This window comes from Scyliorhinus torazame, chromosome 18 (assembly GCF_047496885.1).
Source record: "Scyliorhinus torazame isolate Kashiwa2021f chromosome 18, sScyTor2.1, whole genome shotgun sequence".
Lineage (NCBI taxonomy): Eukaryota > Metazoa > Chordata > Chondrichthyes > Carcharhiniformes > Scyliorhinidae > Scyliorhinus > Scyliorhinus torazame.
In genome coordinates, this window is record NC_092724.1 from 119,076,719 (window position 1) to 119,093,132 (window position 16,414).

General features: G+C 46.1%; 1 protein-coding gene across 3 annotated transcripts in view; it reads left to right on the forward strand.

Annotated features, from left to right (window-relative positions):
- Nucleotides 1-16,414, forward strand: part of tmem260 (transmembrane protein 260) — a 61,235-nt gene that overhangs the window by 6,215 nt on the left and 38,606 nt on the right. For all 3 annotated transcript variants that reach the window (XM_072483230.1, XM_072483231.1, XM_072483232.1), the window contains 6 exons: nt 1,496-1,673; nt 3,640-3,753; nt 4,760-4,939; nt 8,620-8,660; nt 9,211-9,297; nt 11,218-11,329. In XM_072483230.1, the coding sequence (XP_072339331.1) occupies nt 1,496-1,673; nt 3,640-3,753; nt 4,760-4,939; nt 8,620-8,660; nt 9,211-9,297; nt 11,218-11,329 (712 nt within the window). The remainder of the gene's footprint in view (nt 1-1,495; nt 1,674-3,639; nt 3,754-4,759; nt 4,940-8,619; nt 8,661-9,210; nt 9,298-11,217; nt 11,330-16,414) is intronic.

Genomic DNA, 16,414 nt, shown 5'->3' on the forward strand with positions numbered 1-16,414 from the left:
ATCCTCCATCCACCCATGACCCCAACACAATGGATAATGTGTTATTCCCATAATTAATGTGCACAATCCAACTCCCTTCCAGGCCCTGTTGGGGGGGGGGGGGGGATTATACGGATACCCACTATGCAATCCAACTCCCTTCCAGACCCGGGGGGGGGCTTATACGGATACCCACTATGCAATCCAACTCCCTTCCAGGCCCAGGATAGAACAAATAACCATAATATCACGCAGTCTGTCTGGGCCTTTACTGGTGCAAAATGAAAGCTAAAATCAAGATGAGGCAGAATCAAAGGCACTCTTCAAGATCGCTAAGGATTCCAGTGATCTAGGCATGAGACACTTGCACCATGCCACCTCACCAGACCACAGGCGGTCACTAACCTAGGCTCTGGCCGGGAGGTGGGGGAATCAATCAGTTCACCCATCCCCAGCCCCTCGAGACTGACATCTGGATTTGGACAACACGAGACTTAGTGGTCAGAAGACCACACTAACCCCAGACTTTGAAGGCATAATTACATGTTCTCCATCAAATTTAATTTGCCCAGCTTCCAGATCAAGATTCCCGAAACATGGCAGCCAATTCTCGAACTGAACTGGGAACCTCTCCACTGCCTTGGGGACTGGGCTCAGCAGCAATCCTCTCCTGTTTCCACCATGCAGCAGGAACTCAACCGTATGGAGGTGCACTCCCAGCAGGGACCTCCGAGCCAAGGGTTTCACCCAGAACAGCATATTTTTTGGCAGCCATCATTTGTCGATGCACACCGCGCTATCAGAGTGGGAGCCTGCTCAAAAGCAACTGCGCCATTAAAGGCAAGGCCCCACCCCACTCTTCCAGCCACCACAAACAATCGATGATTAAAACATTCTAACTCTGCTCTATCATGCAGAAACACCAACTAACAATTTTCAGGACATAGTTTATGCTATGTAAACCAAGAAAAGACAAAATAAAATGTGCACAAGGATGAAACAACAGATTTAAATATGAGCAGGGCCGGAGCTTGTGAAAATGCAACCACTCCCGTGCTAACGCCACAAGACTCACCACCCCCACTCGTTCAACACCCTTCTACCCCATACACCAGCCAACCAGCAAGGATCACTTTTTAGTGATCAAATGCAATTAATCAATCGGACCATTATTCATTGTGTTGGGGGCATGGGTGGATGGAGGATGGGTGGTTGGTGTTGGTAAAGCTGGACCATTATTCATAGTGTGCGGGAGGGGGCAGGGTGGTTGTGTTGGATTTGTGAAATTGGGTCACTTCAACTCTCACCACTGGGTGATCGATGCTTGCTCGCAATATGCAGCCAATTGTCTTTTGCTGTGATTGAGTTTTGTTAAGGGTGTTGTAGAAAATGTAGTAACAGAAGGATAACTAGAGTTGAGCTACCAATCGGCCATTATATATTAGTGGTGGGACAGTAGCTGGGCTGAATGGCCTACTCCTGTTTCTATGTCTGAGGTCCCATTCCTGTGTTTCAGGTTGTCGGACTCGTACTCTGGAGGGATTCTCGCCGCTGGGCTCTTTGCCTTCTCCCGGCTAGCATGGCAGTGGTCAGTTGCAGCAGAGGTTTTCACCTTGAACAACTTCTTTGTGAGTCTCCTCATGGTCCTGACTGTTCGATTCAGCACAGCACCAACAGCCCAGGAAAGGTCCAAGGTAAAATCCGAGTGAATCCTTCCTCTATCGAATGGGATGGGCAGAGACGAACTATTACCACTACTAAAACGATCGCGAACGCAAGGGAAAAGACTTCAAGGAATAAAAAGAAGCAAATGCAAATTGAGGAAAAGCTTTTTGACACGAGTGGTTGAGGTCTGGAATTCACTGCCTGAGACTGGTGGAGGCAGGTTCAATCATGGCATTCAAAAGGATATTTAGACTGTTATTTGAAGAGGCCGAATGTGCAGGGTTATGGGGAGAAGGCAGAGCAATGGCACTAAGTGAATTGTTCATTTGGAGAGAGGGTGCAGACACAATGGGCTGAATAGACTCTTACTACACTAATTATTCTAGGCCTTGCTTCACATCTCAGACACTAAAATATAATTTACTGTGAAGCCCCTCAATATGTGAGGGATTGGCTGCAGTCCAGCAATGGGCTGAATGAGGCAATACTTGTATTAATTTATTTAATTTTTGACAAATCCTCTGGTCCTCATTCCATATATCATTGTTCAATAATGGATAATCTTAATGATATTAATCAAACAAGACAAATCTAAACATTATAAACAAGTGATAGATTGAAAACCTATTGATGACTAGGTGATTGATGATTTAGGTCTATAAAATTATGAGGGGGGTGGATAGTCAGAGACTTTTTCCCAAGGTAGAGGGATCAGTTACTAGGGCGCATAGGTTTAAGGTGCGAGGGGCAAGGTTTAGAGGAAATGTACGAGGCAAATTTTTTTACACAGGGTAGTGGGTGCCTGGAACTCGCTGCCGGAGGAGGTGGTGGAAGCAGGAATGATAGTGACGTTTAAGGGGCATCTTGACAAATACATGAATAGGATGGGAATAGAGGGATACGAACCCTGGAAGTGTAGAAGATTGTAGTTTAGACGGGCAGCATGGTCGGCACAGGCTTGGTGGGCCGAAGGGCCTGTTCCTGTGCTGTACCTTTCTTTGTTCTTTGACTAGAGGGAGATGGATTGGAGACCCAGTGATCAATAGAAGACAGACTGCAGACCCATTGAACACCAGTCTTGCATTGCTTCAGACAGTTTCCAATGGCTGTTTGTTGGTCCACGGCAGTGAACCTCTTTATTGACTGGCTGACTGCGATCTGCTCATCTCAATGTCCTGTTGGTTGCAAAACTCCAGAATCCTGTACTCCTCTGGATTGATCTGTCAGGCATCAGCAATTGCCCTCAAGCATAAACTGAGCCTGAAATATGTTCCTCAGTTTGGAGGTAAGGATTAAAAGAATGCATAAGAGAAACTTGAGGAAACTTGAGACCTCTGCCCATGCAGGTACTGTGTGATTCTTTACCCTCAAAGAAACTACCATCTGGTGAATACCATTCACTCCATTTCATGACAGTCAGTACCATTCCCATTGCTGAATCCCCCACTATCAACATCCTATTGGTTACCATTGACCAGAAACTGAACTGACTAGCCATATAAATACTGTGGCTATAAGAGCAGGCCAGCGGCTAGGAATCCCATCATCCACAAGTCCAAAGTGAGAGGGAATATTTTCCTCTTACCTGGATGAGTTCACAAAGCTCAAGAAGCTTGACACCAGCCAGGACAAAGTCTGTTTGATTGGCACCCCATCCACAAACATTTGTTCCCTCCACCACCGGTACACTATGGCAGCAGTGTGTACCTGTCGACAAGATGCATCCCAGGAAGCAGTTTCCCATACTCAGATACCTGAGAACACCACCACCTGGAGGTTTCCCTCCAAGCCACTCGCCATCCTGACTTGGAACTATATCACTGTTCCTTCACTGTCGCTGGGTCAAAATCATGGAACTCCCTCCCTAACAGCACTGTAGATGTATCTATACCACACACATAGAGGAGTTTCATGGGCTGCACTTTGGATAGACCTGCTCCAGCTCATGTTAAAGCCTCTGAACTCTCTCTGATAAAGCATTGTTTCTATTTGTAGCTTTCTCTGCTGGGTGCATTCTGTTGTGGCCTGAGTCTGTGTAATCAGCACACCATTGTTCTCTACATGATGTACATCGTGCCCTGGGTGTTGTTTAGACTACACAGAGAGAAGGTAAAATATCACCCTTGTTTTAATTTCTGATCACCATCTATTGCTCATTCTCACTGCCTGTCTCTCTGACTGCTACTTGGTGTCTTACTTTTCTTCTGTCTCTTCCTCCCTTGTTTTCATCTCACATTTTCCTCTTCTGTTCCCTACACATAATTTCTCCTCTATTTCTTTCAAAGAATCCCTACAGTGCAGGAGGAGGCCATTCGGCCACAGAGTTTGCACCAACCCTCAAAAGAGCACCCTACCTAGGCCCAAGCCCACCCCTTTTCTCCATAACCTCAACTAACCTTTGGACACAAAGGGGCAATTTAGCATAGCCAGTCCACCTAACTTTGAACTGTGTGAGGAAACCCACACAGACACGGGGAGAATATGCAAACTCCACACAGTCACCCACGGTCAGAATCAAACCCGGGTCACTGGCGCTGTGCAGCAGCACTCTTATCCAGGCTCTTCCCCTCTCTCCCTTAACTTACATATCTCTCTTTTTCTACTTCTCTTTAACCTGTCCTGCTCTCTTCCCTCTCTTTCTGTCCAACCTTCTCCTACACACTCCTGTTTCTTCTTTTTTATTTTTCCAATTAAGGGACAATTTAGCATGGCCAATCCACCTACCCTGCATATCTTTGGGTTGTGGGGGTGAGACCCCATGCAGATATGGGGAGAATGCAACTCCACAAAGACAGCGACCTGGGGCCAGGATCAAACCCCGGTCCTCGGCGCCGTGAGGCAGCAGTGCTAACCACTGTGCTGCCTCCACTTTCCTCTTTCTAATCTCTCCCCTGCTATCTCTCTCACACTATTTCACTGAATTTCCTCCTATCTAACCTTTCTCCCACTTTCTCTATCACTTTTTCCTCTTACCCTTATGCTTTTATTTCTGTCTCCCTCTCTAGACTGTGTAGGTATCTCTCAACTATGTATAACCTGTGTTTTTATCTCTGTGCTGACTCTGCAACAGAATCATTTGTTTACCATTCTGCTTTGTTGTGCCCTAAATGACCAGGAATTGTCTGTGAGGGTGGTGCTGAGGTTAGGCCTGTGTTTCGGAGCTGGTTTGCTGCCTTACCTCTATCTGCCTATCTCATCCTACCTCAATCAAGCACGGTGGAGCTGGGGAGACCAGACCACCTTGAGAGGCTTCATCACCCACCTGCTACGGGAGGAATACGGCACATTTGATCTGGTAAAGCCTGACCCTTTGTCACTTTTCACACTGACTTAGGGATTGAGATGTTGAGTCTTGAAATTTGGAAATATTCAGTATTGCAGAGGTTTGTCAAATGTCAGATATTTTTAAGAGGTTAAAAAATGGTCAAACCTCTGTATGGATGAACCTTCCTCCTCAGTATTTGAAAGTGTTCAGAACTGCTATAGATTTTCTTCTCCATTCTCCCAATCTTCAGAGATCCAATTCCACACATTCGTCCTCATCCCTGCATCCGACAGACGTCACACACCTACATTCAGCTGTGATTCAACTTCCTCAAAATAACAAGTGTTCGCCTGATAACTGCCCTCTGCTCCCTCGCTTGTTCACTCACTTACTCTTCCCCTCTCTCTTCCCCCACACACACACAAGCACGCGCGCGACTACCGCCCCATCTCAGCCTTGCTGGTATAAATGCAAAATACCGTGGATGCTGGAGATCTGAAATAAAAATTTTGCTGGAAAAGCTCTTGAGGATAAGTTTCTCTCCATTGATGCTGTCAGATCTGCTCTGCTTTTCCAGAACCTTTTTTTTATTTTCACCTTGCTGATATCTTGTGGCATTGCCCATTGCCAGGGTAATGCCACCCATTGTGAGTAAGGGATTGGGCAGGGTAACTTGGTGCCCTGACAGAACATAGAACATTACAGCGCAGTACAGGCCCTTCGGCCCTCGATGTTGCGCTGACCTGTGAAACCACTCTAAAGCCCACTATATGTCTATCCAATGACCATTTGAATGCCCTTAGTGTTGGCGAGTCCACTATTGTTGCAGGCAGGGCATTCCACGCCCTTACTACTCTCGGAGTAAAGAACCTACCTCTGACATCTGTCTTATATCTATCTCCCCTCAACTTAAAGCTATGTCCCTTCGTGCTAGATATCACCATCCGAGGAAAAAGGCTCTCACTGTCCACCCTATCCAATCCTCTGATCATCTTGTATGCCTCAATTAAGTCACCTCTTAAACTTCTTCTCTCTAACGAAAACAGCCTCAGGTCCCTCAGCCTTTCCTCATAAGATCTTCCCTCCATACCAGGCAACATTCTGGTAAATCTCCTCTGCACCCTTTCCAATGCTTCCACATCCTTCCTATAATGCGGCGACCAGAATTGCACGCAATACTCCAAATGCGGCCGCACCAGAGTTTTGTACAGCTGCAACATGACATCATGGTTCCGAAACTCAATCCCTCTACCAATAAAAGCTAACACACCGTACGCCTTCTTAACAACCCTCTCAACCTGGGTGGCAACTTTCAGGGATCTATGTACATGGACACCGAGATCTCTCTGCTCATTCACACTGCCAAGAATCTTACCATTAGCCCAGTACTCTGTCTTCCTGTTATTCCTTCCAAAATGAATCGCTTCACACTTTTCTGCATTAAACTCCATTTGCCACCTCTCAGCCCAGCGCTGCAGCTTATCTATGTCCCTCTGTAACTTGTAACGTCCTTACGCACTGTCCACAACTCCACCGTCTTTAGTGTCATCTGCAAATTTACTCACCCATCCTTCTACGCCCTCCTCCAGGTCATTTATAAAAATGACAAACAGCAGTGGCCCCAAAACAGATCCTTGTGGTACACCACTAGTAACTGGACTCCAGTCTGAACATTTCCCGTCAACCACCACCCTTTGTCTTTTCCAGCTAGCCAATTTCTGATCCAAACTGCTAAATCACCCTGAATCCCATGCCTCCGTATTTTCTGCAGTAGCCTACCGTGGGGAACTTTATCAAGCACTTTACTGAAATCCATATACACCACATCAACTGCTTTACCCTCATCCACCTGTTTGGTCACCTTCTCAAAGAACTCAATCAGGTTTGTGAGGCACGACCTACCCTTCACAAAACCGTGTTGACTATCTCTAATCAAATTATTCCTTTCCAGATAATTATACATCCTATCTCTTATAAACCTTTCCAAGATTTTGCCCACAACAGAAGTAAGGCTCACTGGTCCATAGTTACCGGGGTTGTCTCTACTCCCCTTCTTGAACAAGGGGACAACATTTGCTATCCTCCAGTCTTCTGGCACTATTCCTTTAGACAAAGGTGACTTAAAGATCAAAGCCAAAGGCTCAGCAATCTCCTGCCTAGCTTCCCAGAGAATCCTAGGATAAATCCCATCCGGCCCAGGGGACTTATCTATTTTCACACTTTCCAGAACTGCTAACACCTCCTCCTTATGAACCTCAAGCCCTTCTAGTCTCGTAGCCTGAATCTCAGTATTCTCCTCGACAACATTGTCTTTTTCCTGTGTGAATACTGACAAAAGATATTCATTTCGCACCTCTCCTATCTCCTCGGACTCCAAGCACAACTTCCCACTACTGTCCTTGACTGGCCCTACTCTTACCCTAGTCATTCGTTTATTCCTGATACATCTGTAGAAAGCTTTCGGGTTATCCTTGATCCTACCTGCCAAAGACTTCTCATGTCCCCTCCTGGCTCTTCTTAGCTCTCTCTTTAGGTCCTTCCTAGCTAACTTGTAACTCTCGAGCGCCCTAACTGAACCTTCATGTCTCATCTTTACATAAGCATCCTTCTTCCTCTTGACAAGTGTTTCGACTGCTTTAGTAAACCACGGTTCCCTTGCTCGACCACTTCTTCCCTTCCTGACAGGTACATACTTATCAAGGACACGCAGTAGCTGCTCCTTGAACAAGCGCCACATTTCCATTGTGCCCATCCCCTTCAGTTTTCCTCTCCATCCGATGCATCCTAAGTCTTGCCTCATCGCATCATAATTGCCTTTCCCCCAGATATAACTCTTGCCCTGCGGCATATACCTATCCCTTTCCATCACTAAAGTAAACGTAATCGAATTGTGGTCACTATCACCAAAGTGCTCACCTACCTCCAAATCTAACACCTGTCCTGGTTCATTACCCAGTACCAAATCCAATATGACCTCGCCTCTCGTTGGCCTATCTACATACTGTGTCAGGAAACCCTCCTGCACACATTGGACAAAAACGGACCCATCTAAAGTACTCTAACTATAGCGTTTCCAGTCAATATTTGGGAAGTTAAAGTCCCCCATAACAACTACCCTGTTGCTTTCGCTCCTATCCAGAATCATCTTTACAATCCTTTCCTCTACATCTCTGGAACTTTTCGGAGGCCTATAGAAAACCCCTAACAGGGTTACCTCTCCTTTCCTGTTTCTAACCTCAGCCCATACTACCTCCGTAGACGTGTCCTCATCAAACGTCCTTTCTGCCACCGTAATATTGTCCTTGACTAACAATGCCACCCCTCCCCCTCTTTTACCACCTTCCCTGAGCTTACTGAAATATCTAAACCCCGGCACCTGCAACAACCATTCATGTCCCTGCTCTATCCATGTCTCCGAAATGGCCACAACATCGAAGTCCCAGGTACGAACCCATGCCGCAAATTCACCCACCTTATTCCGGATGCTCCTAGCATTGAAGAAGACACACTTTAAACCACCTTCCTGCCTGCCGGTACACTCTGCAACTTTGAAACCTTACTCATGACCTCACTACTCTCAACCTCCTGTATACTGGAGCTACAATTCAGTGGACTCTATTCTCGGGAAACCTCTGGACACAGTATAATTTTTAACACTTATGTTCAGACAAGTTGAAAATGTTTCCCGATGGGACTTTGTTTGCTTCTAGGCCAAATCAGAATCTGGTTCAGGACTGCTGCAGGTATGGAGGTGAGTGACAGCTGATACTGCCTAGTACCCTAACAAGCTGTTTTGTGATTTGCTCAGTTTGTGTTCCCAGCCTCCATGCAGTAGTTGTTCAGGTTAAAATAATTTAACTTATTTACTTTCTTTGTAATAATAACGGAAGAAAAATAACTGCACAAGAGTAACCAAAATTATGCTGGACTCTAATAGGTCTACAATTAATAATGCATTTAAAATAATTCCAAACACTACAAAGTCAAAACCTTCCCTCCCCCTGTTTACACATTGGGAGAGGGATTAGATAGGGTAACACCACCCATGGTGTGTTGACCTTTAGATTCAAAGACAAAGTTATGTTCCATAGTGATAGCGAGTGGCTTGTGTTCTGATGGAAGCCATATGGTGTGCAGGGAATATATTTACATTAAAGGAACTGTATGAATTCAGGCAACTGATTGAGAGCAGTTTGTCTGTGAATTGATTTATTGAGCATATTAACCGGGAAGAAGGGGAAGGAATCTCAGTGAGTTAATCATTTGCAGAGCTAACTTCTGGATCTTTCTGTTCTCCACAGTTTTCAGGTGGCACAAATAAAGACTGAACTGTCAACGATCGGGACAACCCTGGCACTCGCAGCCATCCCACTGCAGGGCTTTAAAAGGTATAAATTAGAGCGCTCAGCACATGCAGTTAATGCACTCTATCTTCACAAGCCCCCATGCTGTAAATGCGTTCTCTCTCCCTCCAAGTTCCCTTGCAACAACTTTGCTACACTCCCAACAGGTAGATGGTAATTGCAGTTTAATTTCCTATCTCCACCATTTAGGGGTGGGATAGGATGGAAATCTGTTGATGTGGGTGATAAATTGATATTTCCGTTTTTTGTATTTTCTGACCCTCCCACTCATTCCCAATCTCCACCTGGCTTACTGATCTTTTGATGCAGATTCCAGGAACATGGCTGGTGAGGAGCTGAGTATTGTCAGTTGTCCACCCTCTACAAACAACTGTACCGCAGGCCCTGAATTTTCACAGAACACCAGTGATGAATTCAACATGTTGCAAGATTACATTGCTGGGTATGGGGCAAACGCAAAGGTGCCTCTAGATCCCAGAGCCCCTCACACCTGGCCTATCCATAAGCTCCTGTAACTGTGCATGTCATCTACTGGGCCACACTGAACAGCTAGCAAAATACTGCAGGATGCTGGAAATCTGAAATAAAACCAAAATGCTGGAAATACTCCCCAAGTCACACAACGAGAAATAGGTTCATGCTTTCGGGTTGATAATCTTTTGTCAGAATTGGGAAATATTAGCGATTATAAATGGTTTTAAACAAATAAAGGAGGGGAGGGGAAGTCTAATATGTGGAATGCTGGAGTGGTTAATTTACAAAAGTAATGGTGGTGTAGGGAAAAAGAGTTAGTAATGTGATGAGTAAAAAAGAGAAGATGGGACTGGGGAAGTGTAAATAGTAAAAGCAGATTAATACAGTGCAGAAGAGGCCTTTCGGCCTCAAGTGCACCAATACATGAAAAGCATCTGACCTGCCTAATCCCATTTGGCAGCACTTGGCCCATAGCCTTGAATGTTATTGCTGCCAAGTACTGATCCAGGTACTTTTTAAAGGATGTGAGGCAACCAACTCTGCCACCTTCCCAGGCAATGCATTCCAGACTGTCACTGCCCTTTGGGACAATTGTTGCGGTCTGAACCAACGGTGGCTAAGGTTCTGAAAGACCTCACTGTTTTCCAGAAAGCTGCAAAGTGCTGAGTTGAAAGATTGGGTACTGTTTGTCAAGCTTCCATTAAGTGTTGTTGAAGAACTGAAGGAGGTCAAGGTGGGAGCAGGAGTGGAGCAGAGAATTCAAATGATAGGCGACTGTAAGCTTGGGGTCATCCTTGCAAACTGAACAATGGTGTTCCAATCCACATTTGGTTTTCCCAATGTATACGAAATACATTTCAAATTAAATGAAATGCAAATAAATTGTTTCACCGGGAAAGTGTATTTTGGGTCTAGGACAGTGGGAATATAGTAGGTCAAACGGCAGGTGTTGCATCTCCTGTGCTTTCATGGGAAGACATGATGTGGAGATGCCGGCGTTGGACTGGGATGAGCACAGTAAGAAGTCTTCCAACACCGGGTTAAAGTCCAACAGGTTTGTTTCGAATCACCAGCTTTCGGAGCACAGCTCCTTCCTCAGGTGAATTCACCTGAGGAAGGAGCTGTGCTCCGAAAGCTAGTGATTCGAAACAAACCTGTTGGACTTTAACCTGGTGTTGTAAGACTTCTTACTGTGTTCATGGGAAGATGAGGAGGCCTGGAAAGTGAACAAACTGTCTGAGGGAATGGCCTCTTCACAATGCTGAAAGGGGAGGGGAAGATGTGTTTGGTGGTGGCACCTGAAAAACAGCAGTATTGTACACGTGGGAAATGGCAAGACTGGGTTTGATTCCCTTGCCCCATAAGGTCTCTGCAATCCGCAGTGCCCTTGCCACTTTTTCCTCCACAGTCTGAGAAATGTTGACTTGGCCTAATGATGTGTTGATGATTCTGCTTGATATACATTTGCAGCAACTCCCAGCGTTCAGTCTTGTGGCTCTTCACTGTGATGCTCTGCTCCTACTCCATTTTCTTCTCCTGGAGAGCAAACCTAGATCTCAGCAAACCCCTCTATGTTGGAGTGGTGAGTGTCCCATGAATTCATTGCTGATTTGACAATGTGATTATCAGTGTTTTTGTTTTAATTCTTTCACAGGTTGTAGACATCACTGGCTAGGCCAGCATTTATTGCCCATCCCTAATGTCCCTTGACAAGGTGATGGTGAGCTGCCTTCTTGAACTTCTGTAGTTTGTCTGGTGTATGTGGAGTGTGCAAGTTTAATGTGTGATGAGTTCATCAAATCCTTTTTTTTTTAATAAGCATTTTATTGAGGTTTTTTTTGTTTTACAACGACAAAATAAACAATATACATAAGTCAATAAACATAGTGCAAAAAGCCAGCTTCTTCCCTTACAGGTCCCTCCTTTATTAACCCCCTATTCTAAACTAAACTACTACCCCCCCTTCTGCTGACAATTATTTTCTGCAAAGAAGTCGACAAACGGTTGCCACCTCCGAGCGAACCCTAACATTGACCCTCTAAAGGCGAACTTGATTTTCTCCAAACAGAGAAAGCTCGCCATGTCCGATAGCCAGGCCTCCGACTTCGGGGGCTTTGAGTCCCTCCAAGCTAATAATATCCATCTCCGGGCTACCAGGGAAGCAAAGGCCAGAATGTCTGCCTCTTTCTCCTCCTGGATTCACGGACCTTCCGACACCCCGAAAATCGCCACATCTGGACTCGGTGCCACCCTTGTTATTAACACTGTGGATATGACGTCTGCAAACCCCTGCCAGAATCCTCTGAGATTTGGGCATGTCCAAAACACGTGGACATGGTTCGCTGGCCCCCCTGCACACCTTGCACACCTATCTTCTACACCAAAGAACCTGCTCATCCGGGTCACTGTCATGTGAGCCCGGTGAACGACTTTGAACTGTATCAGGCTGAGCCTGACGCATGTTGTGGACGCGTTTACTCTACTCAATGCATCCACCCAGAGACCATCCTCTATCTCTCCTCCTAACCCCTCTTCCCACTTGCGCTTCAGCTCCTCAGACTGCATGTCTCTTGACCCCATGAGCTCCTCATAGATGTCGGAGAACTTCCCTTCTCCCACCCACAATCTGGAAACTACCCTGTCCTGAATCTCCCTTGGTGGTAGGAGCGGGAAGGTTGAGACCTGTCTACGTAGGAAGTCCCACACCTGCAGGCACCTAAATTTCTTTCCCCTCGCCAATCCAAATTTCTCCTCCAACTCCCTCAAGCTAGGAAAGCTCACTTCTATGAACATATTCCTATCCTCTCAATTTCTGCCATCTCCGGAACCCCCCTGTCCATCCTTCCCGGGGCAAACCGATGGTTATTGCAGATTGGAGACCAGACCAATGCTCCCTCCGCTTCCACATGCTTCCTCCATTGTCCCCAGACTCTCAGGGCTGCCACCACCATGGGGCTGGTAGAGTACCGTGCCGGCAGGAACAGCAGAGGCGCCGTTATCAACGCCCTCAAACTGGTGCCCTTACATGAGGCCACCTCCATACGCTTAGCAAATCCTTTTGATTGACATGTTTTAAGTCCAAGACTTCACTTTCAGTTTGGTTCTACTGAAAGGGATGTATATATACTGCCCAGTCCAATGAGCAGATATCTCCAATAAATTGCTGGGTTACAAGATTGTGTTGTTGCCCATTGGCTTCGCCCTCTGAACAGATGCAACATGGACCCGATAAACAATCCAATGAACTGGAGAGTGTGACAGACATGCTTGTGGGAAGAGGGTGGTGCTGCAGGTCAGTCATAGGTCTGTCAATCCAAGAGATGTGGGTTCCAGCCCAGACTGAGGGATGAGAGTCTCTGTGACTGCCATGTGGGTTTCTCTGTGCGGCAGTGATATATGCTGAAACTGCCTTCAGGTGATTGGAAATATTTGCACAGATGAGGGAGGCCATCATCTCTCCACAGAACCCAATGGTCCCATTACTGCGTCCAACTGCGTCCCAAATGACCAGAGTCTTGTTTGCATTCCCCTACTCAGGTTGGAAGTATTTTTCTTATGTGAAGAAGAGTTTTCTGATATTGCTGGTTTGGACTGGGTTCCCCTGTCTTGAACTCACAGTTGATGCTCTCCCTCTCTCCCTCTCTCCCTCTCTCTCTCTCTTCTCTCCCCCCCCCAACCCCCCCAAAGCCAATATCATCTTTCAAGGCTGAAGGATCTGTGTTTTTCAAATGTTTCCTCATAACTCAGTCCCTCTTGATATAGTCTAGAAAGCTAATTGGTGAAGGATTGCACTAGAGTCAATCTTTACTTAAATTGTACACTGCTGACTCACGGCGCCGAGGTCCCAGGTTCGATCCCTGCACTGGGTCACTGTCTGTGTGGAGTTTGCACTTTCTCCCCGTGTTTGCGTGGGTTTCGTCCCCACAACGCAAAGATGTGCAGGGTAGGTGGATTGGCCATGCTAAATTGTCCATTAATTGGAAAAAATGAATTGGGTACTCTAAATTTTAAAAAAAATCTTTACTTACATTTTTTTTTAAAACAGAAAATGCTGGAAAGATGCAGCATCTGTGAATTAACATTTCACGTTTGTCAGATTCTTCTTCAATTTTTACTTAGTCTTACATTTAGTTCAAGTGAAATATTGCAAGCCTACAAGTTCAAACTCCATCACATTACCATTTCAATAAGTGTCTCTTTATATGTCCTCCAGTGAAACCCCAATTAATGCCCTCCACCTGCATATAATTAAACGCAGTTCATAATCAGTCTCTTGATGCTTCACCATCAGTCCCAGGACTCTGTTGTTTACTTTAGTGGCAGCCAGATATGAATATATTATTCAGTGGTGCCTGTCTCAGGAAATATAAGGACTCTTGCAGATAGGCAATACAGCACAGCATTCAGTGATCCCTTAAAGTGTTGCAAAAATGCTTTGCTTCCAACACAGTAAGCACTGTAATGATGAGTAAAGCTAAGCCACAGTTTTCGGGACTGAGTTGAGGGCACGGCATCTGACTAGTGCTGCTCTGAGTTGAGAATGTAGTTCAAAGTTCTGAGCTGAGAACAGTGCCAAGTTATGTTCTCTGCCCTGTGGAATTATCTTGAAGGACTGGGTTATAAAAAGCAGCATTATCGCTCCATGCACTGGAGGAAATGGAGGAGGATATTGGGAATATCAATAAAATCTGGAATGTTCTGTGGCTCCCTGCCATTGTGTCAATAACCTCTAATAGTGTTCTGGATTATTATCACTCTCTGCGTTTAACTTCCTGGAAGAAATGTCAACACTGGTCACCTCCTGTGCTGTAACCATTCTATTCATAAATTATAAGTTGACCTCACGGCGCTGAGGACCCGGGTCCGATCCCGGCCCTGGGTCACTGTCCGTGTGGAGTTTGCAAATTCTCCCCATATCTGCATGGGTCTCACCCCCACAACCCAAAGATGTGCAGGGTAGGTGGGTGGGCCACGCTAAATTGCCCCTTAATTGGAAAAAGAAAAGAATTGGGTACTCTGTTGTTTTTTTAAAAAAAGTTATTTTTTTTAAAATAAGCTCATAAGATATAGGAGCAGAATTAGACCATTTGGCCCGTCGAGTCTGCTCCGCCATTCGATCGCGGCTGATGTCATCCTAACCTTAATAATAAAATTCTTATGCACTCTCGTCGTGTGCCAGGCTTAGCCTCATCCAGTTCAAGGTGGTCCTCAGGGCTCATATGACTGTGGCTCTGATGAGTAGGTTTTTTGAGGAGGTGGAGGACAGGTGTGGGCGGTGCGGGGGGAGTCCGGCGAATCATTGTCATATGTTTTGGGTGTGTCCGAAGCTGAGGGGATTTTGGCAGGGATTCTCAGAAGTCATGTCAGAGGTCCTGGAAGGGAGGGTGACTCCGAGTCCAGAGGTGGCAATATTTGGAATGTCAGAAGATCCGGGAGCCCAGGGAAGAAGAGAGGCCGATGTTTTGGCCTTTGCCTCTCTGGTGGCCCAGAGACGGATTTTGCTGCGGTGGAGGGACTGGGAGCCTCCAAAGTCAGGGGTGCGAGTCAGTGACATGCCAGGGTTTCTTAGGATGGAGAAGATTAAGTTTGCCTTCAGGGGTTCATTACAGTGGTACGCTCAGAGGTGGCAGCCGTTCATCGACTTCTTTAAGGGAAATTGACCGTCAGCTGGAGATCTGGGGGGCGGGGGCAGAGAGCGGGGAGGGGAGGCATTGAAGTGAAGAATAAGGGCAGGGAATCTAATATGTGGGTAGCTAGGAGTTAGGGCGGGGGAAAGTTGGATATGTTATTGTGCGTTTTTTGCATGTGTTGGTCTGCTCTGTTTAGACTATTAAAATGCCTCAATAAAATATTTTCAAAAATTTTTTTTTTTAATTCTTAGTGTCACAAGTAGGCTTACATTAACGCTGCACTGTGAAAATCCCCTAGTCGCCACACTCTGGCACCTGTTCGGGTACACTGAGGGAGAATTCAAAATGTCCAATTCACCGAACAACTTCACCATCCTGCCCATTCTCCATGACTCCCTCAACCCGTTACCAATTAAAAAATCTGTCTAATTCCTTAAATTTACTCACTGTCCCAGCATCGACCACACTCTGGGGTAGCAAATTCCACAGATTCACAACCCTTTGAGAGAAGTAGTATCTCCTCAACTCCGTTTTATGTTGCACTTCCCGATGGTGGCATGTAGGTGGAAGTCACGTTTTGGGTGGCTCCTGCTCGAGGCTCGGTTTTTTGGAATTTAATGCCTGGTCCCAGGGGCAGTTTTTGGATGAACTGGTGCAGGAAGACATAAAGAAGGAGGGGGATGTCAAAGAACCAGAAAAAAGCCATTGGGAAGATGGGGGTGAGTGAAGGTTTGCCGTTGAGCAAGCGGGCCAGCCCGGTTGCAGGAAATATGGCGGAGGCTGGATCAATGGGTGGTGCTGCGCCCTTCACAGTAGAGAAGATGACTGAGGTGATGGCTGGGGAGCTTGAAAAGCAGTTTGCCAAGCACATGGAGGTGATGCGGAAAGAAATGATGGCAGCGATGAAGGAGCTGGTGGAGGAGGCTATTCCCCGGTGAATGTGGCGGTGTTGAAGACGTCGGCTGAGGTATGGAAGCTAGGAGAGAAGTTAAAGTGGGTGGAGGAGGCTCTGTCGCAGCACAGTGACCAATTCACCT